Below are 25,436 nucleotides of genomic sequence, written 5' to 3'. Positions count from 1 at the left end.
GGACTTTGTTCCTCGGGCTGGTCTGGCTCTGAGCCTAAGGGCTACGCTGTGCTTAGCTTCTGCCAGGAAGCCCTCCACCTCCTATCTGAGCCTCTGCCTCCAGGGCACGTGCCCGTGGGTCCTTGGAGGAGCCATGGACCCCAGAGGTGAGTGGGGAGATGAATGGGGAGGAACTCCAGGCTGGGGCTCCAGGATGGGGCGACGGTTATCTCCAGGGGCCTCTGGCCGTCTGGTCGGGGCTTCCCAGCTACGTAGAGCCGGAAGTCCAGAACTGGCCTTGGTGGGGACAGCTGGGTGTAGTGGGAGCAGGGAGGGTCTGGGGGCTATGTTTGCCTCTGTGGGTGGGAGTGGGTGTGGTCTTGGGCGGGGTCGATGGTGGTACCCAGGGAAGTACCACAGAATGTGGCCTGAGCGGTGTTAGCTGGGGGTGGGGTGGGGCAGACCCTTGGGGGAAATGTCTTGATTTGACATGCAAAGCCCCCTGCTCAGTTCTCTTGCCCAGCCGTCCTGCCCAGCCCTCCTCCCTAGGCCTCCTGCCCAGGCTTCCTGTCCCCATCCCCTCTCCTGGGCTCTCTTTTCTTTACTTGTCTGAGCCCTAGGGGTGGAGAAGGCGGTCGAGGAGGGGCCTTCCTCCTGCAGTGAAGTCTGCCTGTGACAGAGGGGGCTCAGAGTCCCTTCCAGAATTCTGCTTAGATCTCCGACATCGCCAGGGCTTGGAGTGGGGGACGTGGGGCACCTGCTGGGGGTGGGGATGTGGGGACAGAAGCAGGGAGAGAGGGAAAGGGAAGGAGGAAGTAGCCTGAGGGGACAGGAGTCTCCTGTGGGCGCAGGCTGGCTCCCCGAGGGCAGTAATACCGCCTGGAGCTGGCCCAAGGTCACCCTGTGAGGCTGACATCTAAGGGCAGAGGGGAGGGAAGGAGGGAGAGTGGAGGCGAGGGGAATGGAGAGCCAGGAGGAAGGCCCCTTCCCGCCCCGACCCCTCTCCTCCCAACCTGGCCAGGATGGTGCGGTCTGCTGCACTTTCCCCAGAGGGTGGTCTCTGCCGCTCTGGCTGAGAGATGGAGCCTTCTGTCTGGCCCTTGGCCCTCTCTCCCTGCCTGGCCCCCCTCCCTGCCTGGCCCCCCTCCCTCCCTGGCCATCTCTGTTGCTCCGTGGACACAAACCAGCTCAACAACTCAGGGTCTTGTCAGTGGGACCGGCAGGCCCCGGGCCCAGCCCCTGCAGCTGTAGATGGGCAACCCTGGCGGAGTGCTGGGCATCTGGAGCCCCCGCCCCACGGGAACCGTAGTGCGCCCTCTCAGGGGACGCGCAGGGAAGCACGGAGAGCAGCAGGTCCACCTGCTCAGAGCTCCTGCCCGGGGCCACGCTGTGCCCAGCTGCCTCTCCTCAGTGACCAGGAGGGCAAGGATCTGACCTTCGTGCGCATCTAGGAACGCCCAGGACCTGGCACTCTTCATTCACCCTCTCCTCCATGGCCCTGTGCAGGGGCGTGGAACACAGTGTGGTCTCAGGGAACCTTCCAGAATAGCAGTCCAAACCCCACCTTAGTGTACATGAAGTGGGCTGGGTGGGTCCAGATCTCCCAGGGGTGCCCCACAGCTGGGGTTGTGACCTGGGGTCAGCCCTTCTTCGACCAGAGGAGAAAGATGGCATCCTGGGGGCCTCTGGGAAGGCTTCCATGCTCTGCTCAGCCCTCTCCCCTGACAGCAGGAGAAAGTGGACTTGGAGAGACACCGGGACGGTCCAGGGAGACCGGGACAGAGCCCTGGAGTCCTCCCTCCGTTCCCTCCTGCCTCCTGGGGCAGGGCCTGGCTGGGTGGGGGCCTGCCAGATCCTGGGAGGAGGCGCAGAGAGGGACGGGGCTTCTTCAGCCGCCTGCGGAGTCAGGGCCCAGCCTGGGCAGGAGGGCACACGTCTTCCCGGGGGAGACAACCAAAGACAACAGCCGCTGCTTTTCCTTACGTCTAGTCACTGAAATTCTTTTGTTGATAGGAGGCAGGCAGACATGGCCTGTCTTGGGCTGGGCATGGAGCAGGGTCCCTTAAGGAAACCCTGTCCCAGACTGGCTGGGGGGGATGCCCTGGGCCGTCACTGTTAATTTTTGTCCTCGTTCTAAAGTGTGTCTGCTCTTCATGACCAAAGCAGAGACATGGTGTGGGCGGTGGGTGGTGGGCAGGGCAACTCCTAGAGCCAGCCAAACCCCATGGCCCAGAAGGCACGAGCGCCTGGGCAGAATCCCAGGGTTTCCTGGTTCCCTGGAAGGTGTGGACCACAGCTCTGGGGACGATCATGACCTGGTGGGGTCCACTAGGCCACCCAGCCTGCCAGGGATACCTGTCTGTGAGTGTCCCACAGGCAGGGACAACTCTGGTCTGAAAGTCGGGGATCTGGGAGGGTGTCCGATTCATGCCAGTTTGCTCAGACCTGCCCTGGGTTTAGCACTGCCACCACCCCCTGGGGCTTGGTGTTCCAGCTTCCAGTCCGACTGGGGATGGCCTCTGTTCTGCCAAACCCCAGGTCCTTGGACACAAGGTACTTTCCTGCTGCTGTGCTTGGCTGCTCCCTTCCCTTGATCTTGCCCACCTGCTGCGCGCCTCCTGCCTCTCCTTCTTGTGTTCTCTGTGTCTGGCCCACTAGCCCCACCGGGCCAGCCGCCTCGGTGTTTCCTCCTTTCCTGCCCAGACGCGCGTGACATTCGTGCTTTGCATCCGGGATCACAAGAGAGCTCCCTGCACACGGCCAACACGACCAGTGAGCTGATGGGACCTTCAGCTTCACCTGGGCCAGCCTGCTCTGTGTCAGAACGGGGGACTCCGAAAGTCAACTGGGAAGTGCCAGGACCCCGCCCGCCCCCGGCCCTGAGCCGTGGGCAGCTTGTGCTGTACAGGGTGTGGGCTGGAAGTATGCCATCCACAGCGGCCTGGCGAGCTCCGACTGCGTGCCGGCACCGTCTAGAGAGGGCGACAAGAGAAGTGTCAGAGCCCACGGCACCAGGGCCCCGGGCAGGGCGGGGACCACGCAGGCTACTGGGGGAAACTTGCTACAGAAAGAGTGGAGTGATCCGGTTGGTACCCGATAGCCTGACTCTGGCATCCCGCAGGGTAGGTCGGGGGCAGGCCGACTGCAGACGCCAGCCCTCCCCCGACCCCCCCGGCCCGAGAGAGATGAGAACAGGGGGCTCCCCGTGTCAGGAAGCTGCCTTGCTGGATAGGGGCCACCTTCAGCCAATGCCCCATCAGCTAGTTCAGGGGCAGGAAGAGCCTCCAGACCAATCCCATTTGCCTGCCTGCCCTTTCTAAAAATTCGTTATTATGGTAAAATATACATAAGAAGGAGTTGACCATTTTAACCAGTTTTAAGTGCACAGTTGAGCAGCATCAAGCAGATTCATTCTGTTGTGCAAGCATAATCCACAGACTCTTCCATCTTCCCAAACTGAAACTCTGTCCCCGTTAAACACTGACCACCCCACCCAACCCCAGCCCATGGCGCCCACCATCCACTTTCTGTGTCCAAGTCCCTCAGGTAAGTGGAATCCTGTAGGGTTTGTCCCTCGGGGACTGCCTTGTTTCACTCAGCTTAATGTCCCTGAAGCCCACTCCTGTTGGAGCCTGGGACAAGATTTCCTTCCTTTCTGAGGCTGCGAGATGTTCCGTGGTGGGGACGGACCTCCTTTCCTTGACTCCTTCATTCGTTGTTGTCAGTTCAGTGTCACAGACGCTGAATGTGCTGTGAATAATGCTGCAGTGAACGTGCAGAGCCCCAGCAGTGGAATTGCCGGATCATAGGGTAATTCTGTGTAATTTTTGAGGAATCGCCTTACTTTCTCCCCTAGCTGCTGCACCCCAGCTGCACCCGCACTTTGAAGGTGCGGCTGACACGGTGTGCTGGTGGCTTGAGTTTGGGGTGGGAAGGAAAGGAAGGTGGAAAGATGCCTGTGAGCTTTCAGTGGGTTCTGGTGCCTGGCCCTGAGATGGGAAGAGAGCCCCACAGGGAGCATGGGTGACGGGGACCCACAGTCCTGCTTGGCCATGAAAGGGCTGCTGTGCCTTCCGTGGGGAGGGCCCTTGAGGGGGTAGGTCTCCAAGTCCGAGGTCCACAGACAGGTAACGGCTGGGGAATGGCGGGACAGCAGCAGAAATGTGAGAGTTAATGGTCTGATGCACAGTGGGGACAGAAGGAAGCCTGGGCCCAAGCCTGGAGCCTCCATCGTTCGAGCTCCTGGGGGAGGAGGTGCAGAGGTGGCCGGGCAGCTGTGGCCAGTGGGTAGACCAGAGGGAGCAGAGTTCAATGGCGTCGAGGAGTCAAGTTGGCCAAGGGCAGAGGAGAGAGCACGGGGTTAGGACTGTGGGGTCCCGGAACCAGCCAGTGATAGAGGAGTCCCAGTGGGTGGTTGGCGTGCCAGGCTGGTTAGGGAGGGTGACGAGAGAATGGGAGGAGGGATGGAGGGCCTGGGGCTGGCGTTTGAAGCTGTTCTCTGCAGGGAGCGGGGAGAACTGGGGGGGCCCTGGGGAGGGAAGGTCAGGAGACAAGCATGAATGATGCACAGACACGGCGCCGGGCTGCATCCCTCTGCTTTGTGCCCTGCTCTGGTCATGGCTGGGTCTGGCTACACCCACCACCTTCAGCTAAGAGTTAACTAACACAAGCAATACGGCTTCCTGCCAAGGTGCACCTTTCCTGGAGTGCTGTGCCTGCAGAGGGCTGTCTGGCCGTGGAGTATCGTGTGTGGCTCTGGCAAGAGCTCCCACCGCGTTAGGGCTGGGAGAGGCCTGTGGGGTCTGGGACCCCCTCAGTGGAGCTGGGTTTGCTCAGCCTTGTCTGTGCCAGCCCTCACGTGTCCTGCCATCCATACTGTGCCAGTCGCATTACCGCTGCCCTCCCCCTTGCCCCCACCCTTTGGAGTGTAAAGAGCGGGCCCAGGGCCGCCTAGGGGGCTGTCAGTTGAGCATCTGCCTTCAGCTCAGGTCATGATCCCCGGGTCCCGGGATCAAGCCTGGCGTTGTGCTCCCTGCTCAGCGGGGAGTCGGCTTCACCGTCTGCCCCTCCTCCCTGCTTGTGTGCGCTTGCTCATTCACTCTCTCTCAAATAAATAAAATCAAACCTTTAAAATAAAAAAGTAAGAGTGGATCCGTTCCCTGGGGGCGTACCAACAAGGAGGGGCACCAGGGCAGGTGCCCGGGGGCTGCAGGGCGAGGCTCAATGCCTGCAGGAGAGGTTAACCCACCTCCCCTGTGAGTACTAAAGAGGAGAGGGCTTCCACTGGAACCGGGGTGAGCCCATCCCTGGCCAGGGCCCAATTTTGGCCGCAGCAAGGTGATTTAGGTAACCCAGCCCTGAATAACTGAGGCTTCCTCTCCACAGGCTTCTGGGGACAGAGTGCCAACTTCTGGCTGTGCGGGTCCCTGCTCTTTGCCGCTCTCCTGGGCTTCTTCAGGTAAGTGGGGGGTGGTCCTGGGGTCCCAATGGCAGGGTGGGATTTATTATGGCGTATTTGACAGATAACATCTTTTTTTTTTCTTTTTTAACCGCATTTCATTAGTTTAAAAGAAACAGTAATGTTTTAAAACAAATTTAGTAAAATTTCATCCCCTTAAAAAAGTAGAATTGAGTGGATACTTTTTCAATTCAGCAGGTCTTACCCCACAAGGTGAAATTGTCCCTAGCCTCCACTTTGTGGTGGATGCTGACTGTTTGAATATATAGTTCAGACCACAAGAAGGCATTTGCGGTTAGTGGTTAAGTTTTAGAGCTATACACGTTTTCACTGATGACTTTTGTAAAGAAATTTGTTAGTGGGGCGCTTGAGCGGCACCATCGGTTAAGGGTCTGACTCTTGGTTTCGGCTCAGGGTCGTGATCTCAGGGTCATGAGATCGAGCCTCATTCGGGACCCACGCTCAGTGGGGAGTCTGCTTGAGATTCTCTCTCCCTCTCCCTCTGCCCCACCCCACACCACTCACACTCTGTCTTTCTAAAAAAAAAAAAAAGAAATTTGTTAGAAGGAGATTCCATTTTTTGGATTTTTATTCTGTGCTAGGCACTGAGCAGAATGCTGATGGACATTCTCGTATCTTCTCTGGACAACCTATAAGATATGCATTACTATCCCCATTTTACACCTGAGAAACTGAGGCTCCAGAGGTTCGGGTGACACCCAGGTTCCAAGGTAGGAAGTGGCCAGGCCAAGATGGAGACCCTTCCAAACCCACTTCCCAGGCCTCTGAGGGAGAGTCCATCTGGGCTAGCCTCTCATCTCAGGGCTGACAGTCCAGCCAGTGCATAATTTGGAAAATGATGCTCTTGTGCTGTTGGACACATCAACACATTGACCTAGGCAGGTGTTTACTGAGCCTGGTCCTCCGGGGGGATGTGGGGGGCATGGATATGTCACTGTCAATGGGACAGCCCCCTGTCCTGAGCAGTGTCGGGTCTGGTAGGGGGAGTAGGCAGGGGATAGGCTGTCACGTGAGTGGATACAGGGTTTCCTGGATCTCCTGGGAGGAAGACCCGCCTTGACCTCCCAGAGTTGGAGACTTGCCGGGGCTTCATAGAGCAAGTCTGTTCTAAGCAACAAGTGCAGCCCCTTACCTAGGGAGCAGAGACGGGCCTGGGGCGGGGCGTGACATTGCAGGTGGTCTCTGCCCACTACGTGGGGGCTGCCGACCCGCAGAGGCACCTCCCGAGCTGCCGTGCTGGCCTCCTGGGGCCCAGCCCCACTCCAGAGCTTTCCTGTGTCGTGCTGCGGGCCACGGGGCTGAGCTGGCTCCACGGCCTGTCCGGTAGGTGAGCCCGGGTCCACCTGAACTTTGTGTGGCAGGAGAACGCCGTTCTCTGAACACAGCCCGTCCCAAAGTCTGATTCTGAGAACGTGTCCTCACTTTGCATGAAAGTATCCTTCCTTGTATCATAAGGACCTCAGGGAGCACCGAGACCCTGTGGCACCTTCCCTGTCATGCCTTCGAGTATTTGGAGCCACCTGTCACCGTGCCCTGCAGTTTTCCTCTGTGACCCGGTCTGAAACCCCTCACCCCGTCTGGCCTGACCGTCTGTTACACTCAGGTGCCCAGAGTGGCAGCCCAACGGCTCTGGGGTTGGGCGTGACGGGTCTGGTGTTGGAGGTTGGGGTCCGGGGGTCAGGGGTCAGGGGTCGGGGTCTGACCTCTATTCTCAATCTCGATGCCATGGTTCTTTTGACTTACTCACCCAGCACCCTGTGCCTCTGCATTGTTCTGTGTTTACATTTCATTTTATCTTCTTTTCCCCTCATTTTGACATATCTTGGATTGTCTTTTTAATTGTTTTAGACGGATAAATGTTTAGAACTCAAAAGATTCATCTGATTATTTTCTTCTTGGAAAATTTTCTTTTAGAGCAGATTATGTTTCCCTTTGGACTTTGCCTCCTCATGTGTTCCTTTCATAAAATATTTGTGGATGTAGAATTTTTACATGTTCTGTTTGAGTGTAACTTAAAAACCCCATCCTGATGTGAGTAAGGATGAGCTATATGAGCACCTCTGGCACTTTTCAAAAGCTCACAATAAGAGCTCTTTCTTCAAATGAACATTTAGATTTTAAAATATGACCTCAATGTGCAAAGAGCGATTTAAAAATCTCTTGCTGCCTTTTTTTTTTTTCTAATTCACACAAACTAGGATAAGTCCTAGGACAGAATTCTTCAATGGGCAAAATTACCTTCTAATTTGGAAAAAGGAAAACGTCCCCCACCGACGGAGCCCCAGCCTTAGCCACGTCGCGGTTTTGGCTCCCCAGGGTTCTGCCGCAAGGCTCCTAGGGCTGTCGACACCACTTCTCTCTGGTCTGTGGCCATCGGGGCCCCTCCATCCTCACCAGCGTCTGCTGGAGAGTGGTGTCACCAGGAGAGGTGGTACATACAGGGGGTGAAGTCAGGGAGGGGGCATGACGTGAAGTCCGTCTGGACGATTTGAGCTTGAGGAGCCTGCGGACCTCCAGGGAGCGGTCTGCGTGGAAAGAGAGAATGTGAGGTATCCGCACACGTGGGTTGCTGCAGTCTGAGAGCTGATGAGGTCATGAGGAGGTGGACAAGGTCGTGGGGGATGTAGCTCCCGTGTTCTCCCCGTGGGTCGCCCTGTGCTGGCATCATCAGCTCAGCTGCATTCATGCCCTCACCCCTGTCTTGCTCATGCGTTCACTCCCTACACACCTGTGAGGCTCCAGCCTGGGTGCCTGGGACCCGGAGCCGATTCAGGCACTGTCCCTGCCCCGAAGGTGGCAATGTGGAGGGGCTGAGGTTAGATGCTCACACGCTAACCCAAATCCCACCCACGCTGCAGGGAGAGACCACTTCACAGGGACACACAGACGCTTCCTGGAGGAGGGCATGCTTATTCTGGGACCAGCAGTGCTTGGATGGGGGAAGTCAGGGCAGGGGAGGGGAGGGCAGGAGAGCTACTCAGCGTTACATCACACCCCCCCACCGTGTCCCCAGTATTCACTGAGCGAGCGGTCGAGCCACAGATAAGACTGTGGTTTCCTCCAGCTCTGACGCTCAGCAAGCGAGCCACGGAGCTTGTGACCTGCCCTTCGGCTTCTGTTCTCTATGTGACAGTGTTGTTAGAAAACAGGAAGGAGGCAGGGCTCTGGACTTCAGAGTGTCCGCAGAACCCCCAGGGAGCTTGTTAGGAAGAGAGATTTCTACACACACCCCTGCTCACTGCTCAGGGCTGTGCAGGGGGTCTGGAATCGCCTCTAGGTGAATCTGATGCCGGGGTCCCCATCCATGCTATTGGTTACTATGGTGATGAGATTGTGTTACAATGGTCCGGTTGCCTGGCCGGGGTGGGGAGGGGGCCAGCAGGGCTCTGCTTGGGCCCCGCATCTGTGTTCTCAGGAGCCAGAGACCAAAAGCGTCAGAATATGTGTGTTAAAGTCGCAGCCTGTCTGTCCTCCTGCCCAGCGAAGACTCAACTTCACACTCTTGTTTGTTGCCCAGCAATGTTTTCAGCCTGATTCCCGGATGGGGGCAGAGAAGACAGTCTCAAAGGTAATGGCGGAGTCTTTGGAGTCAGGGTGGTTCCTTCTAGAAAGCTCCAGAACGGAAGTAGAAATAGACGTATGTATTGAAGTGGAGATAATTATAGCCAAAGAGATACTCAATTCCTAGGGTGACTCCAAGCTCCTCCCTCTACTGTGCTTTCTCAAACCTTGCCAAGGACAAGGCAGAGCTGTGACCTCTGTTGGAGAGGACACGTTCGCAGAGGTAGCGCACTGCCCAGCAGGCTGCACGGCAAGGCCGGGCCTCAGGGAGGGATGGCGTGTGGCACTGGTTCCGGGTCCCCTTCAGCTGCTTCAGTGGGGCCGACCGGGGATGGGGTGCTCTCTGATCCCAGGAGGGCCCAGGCAGGGGGAGGCGCGGTTGTCCACTCAGAGCTCATTTCCTCCAGGGCCAGGCCTCTCTGGCCGGCCCACAGACAGGTGAGTTGAGATCGCCCAACCAGTGCGGCGGGGCTCGGCCTGGGAGCCAGATCCTGGCCCCAGCTCTCCTCCGGCCGTCCAGCTGGTTGGACGGACGGGTGGGTCGTGGGGCCGTGCCGGCATGACTAACTCTCTCCAGCAGCTGTGACATCCCACCCCACCCCCCGCAGCGCCAAAGGGACAGCCTGCCATTGAGGTCGTGGCTTTCACTCCTGGCTCTCCACTCACCAAGCCTGGCCTTCCTGGCCGTCAGGATGGAGGACGACCCCACCACGCTTCCTCCGGGAGCCTACCTCCGCTCCTCCCTTCCCCGGGACTGCTTGGGGTCAGCAGGGATAGGGGGCTCACCTTTGCCTGGGGCGCCCCCTCTTGAGGACCCGGCACTTTGTTAGCAATCGCTACTTTTCATGAAGTGACTCAGATGGAACCTTTCCTCTCCGCAGCCAGGATGACCGCTGCGTGGTCCCACAGCAGATGCTTGAGACGAAGCAGTTCAGGTAAGGGGCGCGGACCTGGGCTCCCCCGGATGGGAGGGCACGGGCAGGGGGGTGGGATGTTGCCAGAGCTCCCTTGGGATTCCAGGGCCCACCTGGGTGGCCCTGGCTCCTGCCCTCTGGTCTCCGCGCCTCCTCCCTGCAGAGAGGGGCTCTCCCCAGGATGCTGTCACCCGCCGGTGTGAAATGCCCCTTAGGTGGAGCTGTGCCCCAAGTTCCCAGACACGGCCAGTGTGTCCAGGTTTCTCTGTCCTTTGTCGGACCCCTGCTCTACTCACCTGGCCACACGGCCCAAGCTTTGAATCACACGAGGAGCTTTCCTCCGCAGGGGCTGTGCGTGGGTGGCCCTGGAGGAGCCCTGCCTGTCTGGCAGGGCAGTGTTTCTCCCAGGACCCAGCCCCGGGCTCTGAGCACTTTGTTTCCCTCCCTCAGTGGAAGCAACTGCCACCTGGACACCTGCAGAGTACCTGAGGTACCCAGGTATGGGGGACACCTCTTTGGGCTGTTTCTGTGCCTCTTTCCAAGCAAGTGAACTTGTGCCTCTCCCCTCCCCTTCTGCAACCCTCTGCCCCTCCCAAGGCTGGTTCACAGGGAGGGAAGAACAAGGGGTCCAGGGAGAGGAGGGTAATGAGGGTCAAAGAAGAACAGGGGGAGATGTTTGATGGTGGGAGTCACAGGCGTTTTCCACTTGACCCCAGCCTTTGTGGCTGCCCCAGCTCAGGTGTGGGACCCGTGGTGGGCTCAGTCCCGCCTCCTCAACCCTCAGCTCAGTGGAAAACTGGACGATGTGGCTAGGGAGGGTGTGGGGGACAAAGGAGGCGGGGTGGGGGTGGGCAGTGAAGTACATCCTGGCACAGTGTAGGGGCTGGATGGGGGGTGGGCCAACCCTCATCCCCCCCCCCCGCCCAAATAAAAGCAGGACACGGGATGGGACCTTAGTCACAACGAGGTAGACTCCCGTGAGGACTTAGAGTGCACAGGGAGGAAGAAGGAGATGTGGGGTGTCTAGAACCTCAGCAGTTCTCACAGACCATGAAGGGTGACCCCCTTTCCTTTGCTTGGGCTTTAGCCTCATCAGTTTATCACTGGGAAGCTTGCAGCATCCTCGGGGCTGGGTGGGCACGCTCCATGGACCTCTGTGAGTGAACAGTGATGGATGGAGGAAGGAAGGGGGAAGGGAGGGAGGCAGGCAGGCAGGAAGGAAGGGGGGAGGGAGGGAGGGAGGTGGGCAGGAGGAGGGCAGGCGGGCGCCCTGCGGCTCGGGGCGGGCTCCCGGCAGAGTCGTCAGCCGGTTGGGAGGACAGCACCTTGCAGCTCTGGGCACAGACTAAGGGGCTCTGAGAAGTCTCCAGTCACTTCTCCCTGACGCACATCTCCTCCGCAGGATGGTTTACGCCAAGGCCCAGGTCCTCAAGCCCACGTGAGTGCGCAAGTCCCTGCCGCGGCCCATGGTGGCTCCCTGTCCCCGAGGCCTAGGCTTTCTCTCGCTCCTGTCCAGGGCTGTAACCTTTCCGTGCCTTTTCTCTTCCTTCTTTCACCATCTTGCCGTGACCGGGCTCATTTTTAATGGGTCTGGCACCACGGAGGGCGCCTCTCACTCTTGGTCCTGGGGCCCACAGATGTCCACAGAAGGCACAGAAGCCTCTCATTTCTTCATGGGGACGGAGGACAGCAGTCTGGGCTGGCTTGGCCCCGAGGTCTTTCCGCGGCTGCTGATGTCACAGGAACTGCGGTTCCGAGCCGCTCCCCACAGTCAGGCCTCCGGAGCCAGCGCCCCCGCCTCCTGCTTGGTCTGCCCAAGACCCAGTGGCAGCCCATCTGGCCTCAGACAGCAATGTCACCCAGAGGCCTCTCTGATTAGCCCTCGTTGTACAAGAAGGAAAACTGAGCTCAGAGAAGTGGACGTACTTGCCTGAGGCCCCGCAGCTGGGAGGGACAGGTCGGGATCCAGCCCAGGCCATGGCACCTCCCTGCCAGGAGAGCTGGAAGTGCACGCTGTCGTTTCTGAAACCAGTACCCGCATCTCCTTGAAGTTCTAGAGCCACCAGCCACGGGAGGCCACGAGCACTCGACACGTGACCACTCTGGAGTAAGAAGTGCTGTCAGTGGGAAACACACTGGATTTGAAGCACTTAGTCCCCCCAGATTTAAAATATCCTCCCAAATGTAAAATATCCTGTTTGCTGGGAAAGGGGCTTAGTTCTTGCATCACTGAGCTAGAGCTCCTCCCGGGAAACAGGGCTGGTGGCCTCCTAGAAGGAGTGTGCGTGGGACCCAGCACCCGGCTGGTGCATAGCAGACACTCCCAGTGAGGGCAGCGAGGGAATGGGAATGTCAGGGCTCAGGTGCTGAGCTGATGGAGCAGAGAGCACTGGATGGGAGTCTGGAATCCTGTCTGCTTCTCACTCTGCTGCTCCCAGATTGTGAGCCTTTGCACAAATGCTTCCCTTCCGTGGCCCACGTGTCCATGCCCTGCTCTAACACAGTGTGCCTCGTTTTCCCCAGGAGGGCCGACGTACTGGTCATGACCCCCTGGTTTGCTCCCATCATCTGGGACGGAGTCTTTGACTCTACAATTCTGGACGCGCAGTTCCAAAACGCCACCATCGGGCTGACCGTGTTTGCCATCAAAAAGTAAGTAAGGTCTGGGCAGCTATGCTGAAGAGGGGCACTGGCCCAGGGGAAACCAGGAAGCCCACCTGCGGTGCCGGGAGGGGGGCACCTGTCACTAGGTGTCGCTCTTTTCTGGAATGAGGTGCTCTCGGGGTGGTGGGGAGGCATGGGTGGCTTGGTGTGCAGGTGAACTTGGTGGGAATTGCAGGGGGCCACTAGGTACACGCCCGCTCAAAATAGCAGCCCCACACCCCAGAGTCACCTGCTCCAGAGGTCAGTGTGTGGGCCTTTGAGAGCCATGCAGCCTCCACTGACCACTGACAGGGGCCAGCCGCCGGGCCAGCAGCCCCGAGGCAGGTGCTCCGTTGCCCTGACCCATTCCCAGAGACGCCGCCTGAGGCTTCCTTTCCTAGTAGCCACGGCGGGTTCAGCATGTGGCAGAGCTGGATCTGAAACCTCCAGGCTGCATTGACGGCTTCGGGGTGGGCTTGTTTGGTTTGAAAACTGGCTTGTATTTTATGTACCGCATCTGCGTCTTCACGCACAGTGTCTTGGACACCTTTGCACACTGACGCCTGTGGACCTTCCTCGTTCTTTTGAATGGCTGCCCGCTCTTATTCCAGAGGCTTCGTTCCCTGCTTGGGCTGTTTGGTAGAGCTGCCTACGCGGCACCATTACAAGTAACATTTTATCACGAAAGTTTTCCACTGTGCCGCGAAGTTGCCAGCCTTGTACGGTGAGCGTGTGTATGCCCACCACCTACATCCCACCACTGATGTTGTTCTTTCTTTTTCCCCCTCGTTCTCCCTAGTTTTGTTGGCATAAATTGACACAAACATCGTACAAGTGTACGGTGTACAAGGTAATGATCTGATGGTTGTATACACGGTACGTCAACGAGTGTCACCATGCCGCGTCTCATTCCCAGAGCTTATTTATCTTCCATCTGGAAGTTTGTACATCTGACCCCCTCACCCATGTCCCCAGTGCTGCATGTCTTGCCTCTGGTTAACCACTTACCTGTTCTCTGTTGCTATGGATTCAGGTTTTCTTAGATTCCACATGTAAGCGAGATCGTACTGTATTCACCTGTCTCTCTCTGATTGTCTCACGTAGCATTGATGGCCTCAGGTTTTAACCATGTTGCTGCAATGGCAGGGTTTCTTTCTTTTTTATGGCCGAGAAATATATATCTCACGCTTTGTTTATCTAGGCATCTGTTGATGGACACTTAGGTTGTTTCTATGTCTCGGCTACTGGAAGTAATCTGCAGTGAACGTGGGAGTGCAGGTATCTCTTCAAGATACTGATCTAGTTTTCTGCCCTGTCTCTACCATCTATCTCTTTCTATGCCTCCAGAAGTAGGATTGTTGGATCATAGGGTAGTTCTATTTTTTAAAAGATTTTATTTATTTAGGGGCGCCTGCGTGGCTCAGTCATTAAGCATCTGCCTTCGGCTCATGTCATGGTCCCAGGGTCCTGGGATCGAGCCCCGCATCGGGCTCCCTGCTCCGCGGGAAGCCTGTTCTCTCCCTCCCACTCCCCCTGCTTGTGTTCCCTCTCTCACTGTGTCTCTCTCTGTCAAAAAATAAATAATATCTTTAAACAAAAAGATTTTATTTATTTAATTGAGAGAGAGAAAGAGAGAGAGAGAATGTGAGCAGGGGAGGGGCAGAGGGAGAGAGAATCCCAAGGAGGATCCCTGCTGAGCACAGAGCCCGGTGTGGGGGCTCAGTCTCACCACCCTGAGATCATGACCTGAACCCAAACCAAAAGTCAGATGCTTAACCAACGGAGTCACCCAGGCGCCCCGGGGCAGTTCTATTTTTAACTTTGGAGGAGTCTCCCTACTGTCTTCCACAGCGGCTGCACCAGTTTGCCTTCCCTCCCAAAGGTGCATAAACGGTCCCTTTTCTCCACTTGCTCACCAACACTTGTTATCTCTTGTCTTTCTGACACTAGCCTCTCAACAGGTGTGAGGTGACATTTCATCATGGTTTTGATGTGCATTTCTCTGATGATGAGTGATGTGGAGCACCTTTTCATGGACCTGTTGGCCATGTGACTATTTCTTTTGGTATGATTTCAACTTCTTGAGTTCGCTAAGATTTGTTTTGTGGCCTAACATAGGATCTACCCTAGAAATGTTCCATGGGCCCTTGAGAAGAGCGTGTGTTCTGCTGCTGTTGGATGGAATGCTCTATGTATCTGTGTTAGGTCCGTTTGGTCTGTAGTGTTGTTCAAACATGCTGTTTCCTTACCATTTGTCTGATCTGTCCATTTTTGAGAGTGGGTTATTGAAGTCCCCAATCAATATCGTATTGCTGCTTATTTCTCCCTTTAGTTTTGTTAGTGTTTGCTTTATGTATTTAGGTGCTCCAACGTTGGGTGCATAAATATTTACAATTGTTATTTCTTCTGACCCCCTCACCCATTTGGATTGAGCCCTTTATCATTATATAATAACCTTCTTTGTCTCTTTAGATCATTTTTATTTTTATTTCTTTTATGCCTGGCATTTATTTATTTAATTTTCTTTTTAATTATTTTTATTTATTTTATTATTGTTATGTTAATCACCATACATTACACCATTAGTTTTTGATGTAGTGTTCCATGATTCATTGTTTGTGCATAACACCCAGTGCTCCACGCAGAACGCGCCCTCTTTAATACCCATCACCAGGCTGACCCATCCCCCCACCGCCCTCCCCTCTAGAACCCTGTTTTTCAGAGTCCATCGTCTCTCATGGTTCGTCTCCCCCTCCGATTCCCCCCCTCATTCTTCCCCTCCTGCTATCTTCTTCTTCTTTTTTTTTTCACATATATTTTATTATTTGTTTCAGAGGTACAGGTCTGTGATTCAACAGTCTTGCACAATTCACAGTGCTCACCATAGCACATACCCTCCCCAATGTCTATCACCCAGCCACCCCATCCCTCCCACCCCCACCACTCCAGCAACCTTCAGTTTTGTTTCCTGAGATTACGAATTCCTCATATCAGTGAGGTCATATGATACATGTGTTTCTCTGATTGACTTATTTCTTTCAACATAACACCCTCCAGTTCTATCCACGTCATTGCAAATGGCAAGATCTCATTCCCTTTGCTGGGATTCCATTGTATATATATACCACCTCTTCTTTATCCATTCATCTGTTGATGGACATCTTGGCTCTTTCCACAATTTGGCTATTGTGGACATTGCTGCTATAAACATCGGGGTGCATGTACCCCTTCAGATCCCTACATTTGTATCTTTGGGGTAAATACCCGGGAGTGCAATTACTGGATCATAGGGTAGCTCTATTTTCAACTTTTTGAAGAACCTCCGTACTGTTTTCCAGAGTGCTTGCACCAGCTTGCATTCCCACCAACGGTGTAGGAGGGTTCCCCTTTCTCCGCATCCCCGCCAGCATCTGTCGTTTCCTGACTTGTTAATTTTAGCCATTCTGACTGGTGTGAGGTGATATCTCATGGAGGTTTTGCTTTGGATTTCCCTGATGCTGAGCAATGTTGAGCACTTTTTCATGTGTCTGTTGGGCATTTGGATGTCTTCTTTGGAAAAATGTCTGTTCATGTCTTCTGCCCATTTCTTGATTGGATCATTTGTTCTTTGGGTGTTGAGTTTAAGAAGTTCTTTATAGATTTTGGATATTAGCCCTTTATCTGATATGTCATTTGCAAATATCTTCTCCCATTCTGTCGGTTGTCTTTTGGTTATGTTGACCGTTTCTTTTGCTGTGCAAAAGCTTTTTATCTTGAAGAAGTCCCAGTAGTTCATTTTTGCCCTTGCTTCCCTTCCCTATGGCGATGTGTCTAGGAAGAAGGTGCTGCGGCTGAGGTCAAAGAAGTTGCTGCCTGTGATCTCCTTTAGGATTTTTGATGGACTCCTATCTCACATTTAGTCCTTTCATCTATTTTGAGTCTATTTTTGTGTGTGGTGTAAGAAAATGGTCTAGTTTCATTCTTCTGCATGTGGCTGTCCAATTTTCCAAACACCCTTTGTTGAAGAGACTGTCTTTTTTCCATTGGACATTCTTTCCTGCTTTGTCAAAGATGAGTTGGCCATAGAGTTGAGGGTCCATTTCTGGATTCTCTATTCTGTTCCATTGATCTATGTTTCCGTTTTTGTGCCAATACCACACTGTCTTGGTGATGACAGCTTTGTAATAGAGCTGCAAGTCTGGAATTGTGATGCGGCCAGCTTTGCTTTTCTTTTTCAACATTCCTCTGGTTATTCGGGGTCTCTTCTGGTTCCATACAAATTTTAGGATTATTTGTTCCATTTCTTTGAAAAAAGTGGATGGTGTTTTAATGGGGATTGCATTGAATGTGTAGATTGCTCTCGGTAGCATTGACATCTTCACAATATTTGTTCTTCCAATCCATGAGCATGGAACGTTTTTCCATTTCTTTGTGTCTTCTTCAATTTCTTTCATGAGTATTTTATAGTTTTCTGAGTAGAGATCCTTTGCCTCTTTGGTTAGATTTATTCCTAGGTATCTTATGGTTTTGGGTGCAATTGTAAATGGGATCGACTCCTTGATTTCTCTCTCTTCTGTCTTGTTGTTGGTGTATAGGAATGCCACTGATTTCTGTGCATTGATTTTATATCCTGCCACTTTACTGAATTCCTGTATGAGTTCTAGCAGTGTTGGGGTGGAGTCTTTTGGGTTTTCCACATACAGTATCATATCATCTGCAAAGAGTGAGAGTTTGACTTCTTTGCCTATTTGGATGCCTTTAATTCCTTTTTGTTGTCTGATTGCTGTGGCTAGGACTTCTAATACTATTTTGAATAGCAGTGGTGATAGTGGACATCCCTACTGCGTTCCTGACCTTAGGGGAAAGCTCTCAGCTTTTCCCCATTGAGAATGATATTCGCTGTAGGTTTTTCATAGATGGCTTTTATGATATTGAGGTATGTACCCTCTATCCCTATACTCTGAAGAGTTTTGATCAAGAAAGGATGCTGTACTTTGTCAAATGCGTTTTCTGCATCTATCGAGAGGATCATATGATTCTTGTTCTTTCTTTTGTTAATGTATTGTATCACATTGATTGATTTGCGGATGTTGAACCAGCCTTGCAGCCCAGGGATAAATCCCACTTGGTCATGGTGAATAATCCTTTTAATGTACTGTTGGACCCTATTGGCTAGTATTTTGGTGAGAATTTTTGCATCCATGTTCATCAAGGACATTGGTCTGTAGTTCTCCTTTTTGATGGGGTCTTTGCTGGTTTGGGGATCAAGGTAATGGTGGCCTCATAAAATGAGTTTGGAAGTTTTCCTTCCATTTCTATTTTTTGGAACAGTTTCAGGAGAATAGGTATTAATTCTTCTTTAAATGTCTGATAGAATTCCCCTGGGAAGCCGTCTGGCCCTGGGCTTTTGTTTGTTGGGAGATTTTTGATGACTGCTTCAATTTCCATAGTGGTTATAGGTCTGTTCATGTTTTCTATTTCTTCCTGGTTCAATTTTGGTAGTTGATACATCTCTAGGAATGCTTCCATTTCTTCCAGGTTATCTAATTGGCTGGCATAGAGTTGCTCATAATATGTTGTTATAATTGTTTGTATTTCTTTGGTGTTGGTTGTGATCTCTCCTCTTTCATTCCTGATTTTGTTGATTTGGGTCATTTCTCTTTTCTTTTTGATAAGTCTGGCCAGGGGTTTAGCAATCTTGTTAATTGTTTGAAAGAACCAGCTCCTAGTTTCATTGATCTGTTCTACTGTTCTTTTGGTTTCTAGTTCATTGATTTCTGCTCTGATCTTGATTATTTCTCTTCTCCTGCTGGGTTTAGGCTTTCTTTGCTGTTCTTTCTCCAGCTCCTTTAGGTGTAGGGTTAGGTTGTGTATTTGAGACCTTTCTTGTTTCTTGAGAAAGGCTTGTATTGCTATATACATTCCTCTGAGGTCTGCCTTTGCTGTATCCCAAAGATTTTGAACAGTTGTGTTTTCATTTTCATTGGTTTCCCTGAATTTTTTTAATTCTTCTTTAATTTCCTGGTTGACCCATTCATTCCTTAGTAGGATGCTCTTTAGCCTCCATGCATTTGAGTTCTTTCCAACTTTCCTCTTGTGATTGAGTTCTAGTTTCAAAGCATTGTGGTCTGAAAATATGCAGGGAATGATCCCAATCTTTTGGTACCGGTTGAGACCTGATTTGTGACCTAGGATGTGATCAATTCTGGAGAATGTTCCATGGGCACTAGAGAAGAATGTTGTTCCGTTGCTTTGGGATGGAATGTTCTGAATATGTCTGTGAAGTCCATTTGGTCCAGTGTGTCATTTAAAGTCTTTATTTCCTTGTTGATCTTTTGCTTAGATGATCTGTCCATTTCAGTCAGGGGGGTGTTAAAGTCCCCCACTATTATTGTATTGCTGTCAATGTGTTTCTTCGCTCTTGTTATTAACTGCCTTATATAATTGGCTGCTCCCATGTTCGGGGCATAGATATTTACAATTTTTAGATCTTCTTGTTGGATAGACCCTTTAAGTAGGATAGAGTGTCCTTCCTCATCTCTTATTACGGTCTTTGGTTTAAAATCGAATTTGTCTGATATAAGGATTGCCACCCCAGCTTTATTTTGGTGTCCATTAGCATGGCAAATGGTTTTCCGCCCCCTCACTTTCAATCTGGGGGTGTCTTTGGGTCTAAAATGAGTCTCTTGCAGACAGCATATGGATGGGTCTTGTTTTTTAATCCAATCTGATAGCCTGTGTCTTTTGATCGGGGCATTGAGCCCATTTACATTCAGGGTAACTATTGAAAGGTATGAATTTAGTGCCATTGTATTGCCTGTAAGGTGACTGTTACTGTATATTGTCTCTGTTCCTTTCTGATCTGTGCTGCTTTTAGTCTCTCTCTTTGCTTAGAGGACCCCTTTCAATATTTCTTGGAGGGCTGGTTTCGTGTTTGCAAATTCCTTTAGTTTTTGTTTGTCCTGGAAGCTTTTTATATCTCCTTCAATTTTCAATGAGAGCCTAGCTGGATATTGTCTTCTGGCTGCATATTTTTCTCGTTTAGTGCTCTGAAGATATCATGCCAGTCCCTTCTGGCCTGCCAGGTCTCTGTGGATAGGTCTGTTGCCAATCTAATATTTCTACCATTGTAGGTTACATATCTCTTCTCCCGAGCTGCTTTCAGGATTTTCTCTTTGTCTCTGAGACTCGTAGGTTTTACTATTAGATGTCGGGGTGTTGACCTATTTTTATTGATTTTGGGAGGGGTTCTCTGTGCCTCCTGGATTTTGATGCCTGTTTCCCTCCTCACATTAGGGAAGTTCTCTGCAATTATTTGCTCCAATATACCTTCTGCCCCTCTCTCTCTTTCTTCTTCTTCTGGGATCCCAATTATTCTAATGTTGTTTTGTCTTATCATATCGCTTATCTCTCGAATTCTGCCCTCGTGACCCTGTAGTTGTTTCTCTCTTTTTCTCAGCTTCATTATTTTCCATCATTTGGTCTTCTATATCGCTGATTCTCTCTTCTGCCTCATTTATCCTAGCAGTTAGTGCCCCCATTTTTGATTGCACCTCATGAATAGCCTTTTTGATTTCGACTTGGTTAGATTTTAGTTCTTTTATTTCTCTAGAAAGGGTTTTTCTAATAACTTCCACGCTTTTTTCAAGTCCACCTAGTATCTTTAAAGTCATGATTCTGAACTCTAGGTCCGACATCGTACTAATGTCCGTATTGAGTAGGTCCCTGGCTGACGGTACTATCTCTTGTTCTTTTTGCTGAGGTGATGTTTTTCGTCTTGTCATTTTGTCCAGAGGAGAATAGGTGAATGAGAGAACAGAATGCTAACAGGTTAACAACGTCCCCAGCAAATATACTGTATACAAATCAGAAAAGGCCTGAAACCACGGGAAAAGAAAGGGAAAGAAAGAAAAAAGAAAGAGAAAAGAAAGAAAGAAAGAAAAAAACAAAAAGAAAAAGATTAAAAACAAAAACAGAACAATACAAAAAAACCCGAATATGATCAAATATGATCAGGCTAGTGCATAAATCAGTGCCACACACTAGATTTTGGGCGTATTTTGGTCTGTTAGAAAAAAGTGCCTCCTAAAATTTTAAAGGAAGAAAGACATATATGTACAAAATAAGGGTTGATACAATGAAGGGATGGAAGATGACTGTAAAGATGAAAATTATAAAAGATTTTATAAAAGGAATTGATACGATAAGAAGTTGTTTGAAAAAAGAAAGAAGAAGATTTAAAAAAAAAAAAGGGAGAGAATGTGATCAGGCAGGAGACTAGAACAAAGCCATACACTAGTGATTTAGGGTATATTTTGATCTGTTAGAAGAAACTGGATCTCAAAATTTTAAGGAGAGAACAACTTATATATATATATGCCAAAAATAAGGGTAACTACCATGAAGGGATAAAATAGGGCTCTAAAAATGAAAAATAAAAAATGTTTTTTTAAAAAAAAGGGATTGATAAGATGTTCGTTGAAAAAGGGAAAAAGATAAATTAAAAAAACAGTTAAAAAATTAACTTTGAAAAACTAATGAATCATGGTGAAAAAAAGCCATGAATTCTATGGGCAGTACTCCCCTAGCGCTGGAGTTCTCCCATTCTCCTTGATCGGTAAACTTGGTCTTGGCTTGCTGGCTGTTCGTGCTGATCTTCTGGGGGAGGGGCCTGTTGCCATGGTTCCCAAATGTCTTTGCCGGAGGTGGAATTGCCCCGCCCTTGTCGGTCCGGGCTAAGCAAGCTGCTGGGGTTTGCTCTCGGGAGCTTTTGTTCTCCGCAAGCTTTCCGTAGGGCTTTGGAGGAGGACAGTGAAAATGGCAGCCTCCCAATCTCCGCCCCAGAGGAGGCAAGGACTCGGGGCTCCGCTCCTCAGTGCGCCCCCAGAGAAAAGCAGCCAGTCACTCCCGTCTCCCCGGTCTCCGGCCGCACTCCGTGCTCACCCGGCCTGTGACCGAGCGTTGCTATCTCTGGCCCCCGACCCCGTGTGGAGTCTCCAAACCCAGCAGATCCCTGCGGTGCGCTCCCGCGCCGCTCCTCCCGGGGGAGGAAGGGGAGTCTCCCCGGCTCTGCTGCTTGTTGGGTCCCTGCTGGAGGAGCAGTGGCCCGACTGGGCCGCGGATCACGGTTTATGGCCACCCCGAGCTGAGAGCCCGCGCCTCGGCTCCGTCTCTGCAGCCGGCTTCCCCGCTCCGATACCTGGGAGCTCCGCCGCACTCAGGCACCCCCGGTCTTTATGTGACCCCGAGGGTCCTGAGACCACACTGTCCCGCGAGGGTTCCACCTCCCGCTTAGCCACTGGAGTGACGTCCCTCCGCGGAGCGGACTTCTGAAAGTTCCGATTTTGTGCTCTGCGGCTCTGTCATTTGCCAGTAGCTGGTAGCTGGCTGATGGAGGCTCTCCCCCCCCCCCCTCCGTGGTCTATCTTCCCGAATATCCGAATATCGCCTCGGATTCACTTCTTCGCAAGTCCTACGGAAGTGGTCGCTTTCCTGTTCAGAGGGTTGCTGCTATTCTTTCCTTCGATCTCCTGTTGAGTTTATAGGTGTTCAGAATGGTTTGACCCCTATCCAGCTGAATCCTGGAACCAGACAAAATTTAGGTCTCCCACTCCTCTGCCATCTTGCTCCTCCTCTCTATCTTTTCTTGATTAAATATCCAGGAGTGGAATTTTTCTGTCCTAGGTCAGATACATATCTGTATGTGTATCTGCATAAAACAACGTGACATTTTCGTAAGTTAGTTGTAGCATATTACACCCCCACCCACAATATATGGAAGGTTGGCAGCTCCCCATGCTCCACACCATTTTCTGAGGTGCGCTGCCTGTAAACTTTTATACTTGGGTCTTTGTGCAGACATATGACGAGGTCTGTGGGATAGAGTCCTGGAAGTGGAATTGGGAAAGGAATGTACACATTTAAAGTTTTGATATATTGGTGGCTCAGTCAGTCTCGATTTCAGCTCGCCTCATGATCTCAGGGTTGTGGGATCGAGCCCCATGTTGGGCTTTGTGCTCAGTGGGGAGTTTGCTCCCCCCCACATATAAATAATAAATAAATATATCAATCTTAAACGTTTTGATATATTTTCTCATATGCCCTCTGAAAGGATTGTAAAAATGGATATTTTCATTAGTGGCAAATGAGCGTGTCTGCCTTCCCTTATCCTTAACCACACCCGGAAGTATTCCCTTACTTGTTTGTTACAAAGGTCTTTCCTGAACACTTACTATGTGTGGACTACGGGGATGAGGTTGTTCCCAAACCACGGAAAGGCCCTGTGTCCACCGAGCTTTATTCGAGTGGGAAAAGACAGAAGAACAAGTAAAACTCAAATATAAAATATGTTCGATGGTGATTTGGGCTCTAAAATAACTAAGGTTGGGTTAGAAGGTAGAGTGGTTTCTTTTCATATTTATTTGTATTTATTTGCTCCTTCCTCTTGAGTTCTGATTTCCACCCAGAAAAATATACCGGTCAAGTTGCACATACCGCTGCGTTTTTACATCGGCTAGCCTCTGCGTTGGTGCCAGCAGGAGGAGCTATTGGGCACGGATGGTTCTGGCATTAGTCAAAGGATGGGAGCCACTGTAGGGGTGAGCATCGCAGGGAAAGGATCCCAGCCTGAGAGAATAGGAAGTGCAAAGGTCCAGAGGAGCATGCCTGGCCTGTGTCAGGAACGTCAAAGAGACGCCTGCCCAGACAAAGAGATGGAGGACAGAGGGGAGGAGACGAGGTCAGAGGCAGATCTTGTGGGGTCTGGTAGACCACTGTAGGGTCTTGATTTGCTTTTTTCTTTTTTCTTAAGGAGAAGAAGCCATTGGAGGGTCATGAGTTGGGAGAGATCAACCTTTAGATATTACCCATCATTTGAGTTTTTGCCGACCTCATGGATTAAGAAAATACCTTACGGTTGAGGCTAAGTGCTCCATACCAAGGGATCTGAATGCCTCCCCTTACTATCCAGTTGATACACTGTCTTTAGCTAGTAGATGGGCTAAGGTTTTTATTTTTATGTTTTGATTTTTCATTGTAGTCAAATGCACATAACATGTAACATTTTAAGTATTTTGAAATGCACAGTTCCGTAGTGCTGCCAATTCACATTGTTGTGCCACCGTAGGGCTGCCCATCTTCACAAGTGTTTTTCTCTTGCAAAACTTAGACACTAGCTCCCCATGTCCCCTCCCCCCGCCTCTGGGGTCTGTTTCTCTGAATTTGCCCACTCTAGAGCGCCCCCTCGAGGTGGAATCAGGCAGTGCTTGACTTTTGCCGTTGGCTCATTTCACTTAGCATGATGTCCTCAAGGCGTGGCTATGGTATTCTAAACTGGTTTTGCCCAAGTCTGTTTTTCTGCTGCTGTCTGATTCTGTTTAATGCCCATCCTCCCTTTTCTGGGGTGCTTGTTGTTGGCCTTAGATACACGATCTTCCTGGAGCTGTTCCTGCAGACGGCGGAGAAGCACTTCATGGTGGGACACAGGGTCACCTACTATGTCTTCACCGACCGGCCCGCCGATGTGCCCAGGGTGCCCCTCGCTGAAGGGAGGCAGCTGGTGGTCCTGGAGGTCCGAAACTATGCGCGCTGGCAGGATGTGTCCATGCACCGCATGGAGATGATTAGCAACTTCTCGCGGCAGCGTTTCCTCCGCGAGGTGGACTACCTGGTGTGCGTGGACGTGGACATGAAGTTCAGCGACCACGTGGGTGTGGAGATCCTGTCCCCCCTTTTCGGCACCCTGCACCCCGGTTTCTACAGGGCGGCCCGCGAGGGCTTCACCTACGAGCGTCGTCCGCGGTCCCAGGCCTACATTCTGAGAGAAGAGGGTGACTTTTACTACGCAGGAGGCTTTTTTGGGGGTTCGGTGGTCGAGGTTCTCCAGCTGACCACGGCCTGTCACCAGGCGATGGTAGTCGACCGGGCCAATGCGATCGAGGCCGTGTGCCATGATGAGAGCCACCTGAACAGGTACCTTCTCTACCACAAGCCCACCAAGGTGCTCTCCCCGGAGTACCTGTGGGATGAACGGATGCTGCGGAGGCCTCCTTTCCTCAGGAAACTGCGCTACGTGGCGGTGCCCAAGAATCATACAGAAATCCGGAACTGAAGAGCCCGGGGCCCAGGGAGGTCTCCATACAAGGCTGCAGCCTTAGCAGGTCTTGCCCTGGGCAAGGGATCAACCAAAGATTTGATGCTATGGATGAGTCCCTGGGCCTCGGTTTCCTCTTCTCGAGAGGCTCCCACCACTCGTCCTTGTATTGAAACTGGGCTCATCCTTCATGGTGCCCACAAGGTCCCCTTCCCCAGGAAAGTTTCTTTGATTGTCTCTTCCTCCTCCTATTGAAATACACTGCTCTTCACTCTGCATCCCTATAAAGCACTTAGTGTATTCCTTTGGCCAGATCTGCTGCCATTCTGCTCACCTTGCCCATTGGTCTTGCTCATTACAATGTGAGCTCCTGATGGCAGAAGCTAAGACTTCTTCTTACAGGTCAGTACCTACCACGGTGCCTTACGCCCAGAGACTCTCAAAGCATGACCCCTAAACACCTGCTGTACCCTGTCCCCAGACAATGGGAGAGGCCCAGCCTGAAAGCACTTTCTTGGGTTTCGTTTGTGTGTATGATAGCTTGTTGCTCTGGGTGGTTTGTCTTTTTCTTATGGACTTTGGGGAGTTTGTTTTGTGTTTTGGGTGTTAGTACTTTTCTCAGACACATGCTAAAAATTTCTTCTTCTAGTTTGTATGTTGCTACTTCAACTCTTTTACCATAGGTAAATTTAAGAACTCATCTCCTGATTTGAAATCCCGAAGATAGTGCCTTATGTTAGAAGATAGTGTCCAAAAGCTTTATGTTTTTGCCTCACACTTAGGTCTTTAA

The 25,436-nt window shown here is 51.7% G+C and overlaps 1 protein-coding gene across 1 annotated transcript; it reads left to right on the top strand.

The window, feature by feature from the left end:
• The first annotated feature begins 3,485 nt into the window (after nt 1-3,485).
• LOC148162103 (histo-blood group ABO system transferase 1-like) lies at nt 3,486-24,664 on the top strand. Its single transcript, XM_088020285.1, has 10 exons — nt 3,486-3,525; nt 3,836-3,868; nt 5,365-5,437; nt 8,976-9,026; nt 9,690-9,782; nt 9,901-9,954; nt 10,384-10,431; nt 11,336-11,371; nt 12,457-12,585; nt 23,977-24,664. The coding sequence occupies exons 1-10, from the start codon at nt 3,486-3,488 to the stop codon at nt 24,662-24,664; spliced, it is 1,245 nt and encodes a 414-aa protein (XP_087876411.1).
• The last annotated feature ends 772 nt before the right edge of the window (nt 24,665-25,436 follow it).

This window comes from Eumetopias jubatus, unplaced genomic scaffold (assembly GCF_037043125.1).
Source record: "Eumetopias jubatus isolate StellerSeaLion01/CBP00866 unplaced genomic scaffold, mEumJub1_p1.0 scaffold_20, whole genome shotgun sequence".
NCBI classification, from domain to species: Eukaryota; Metazoa; Chordata; class Mammalia; order Carnivora; family Otariidae; genus Eumetopias; species Eumetopias jubatus.
This window is presented reverse-complemented; position numbering and strand designations above follow the sequence as displayed.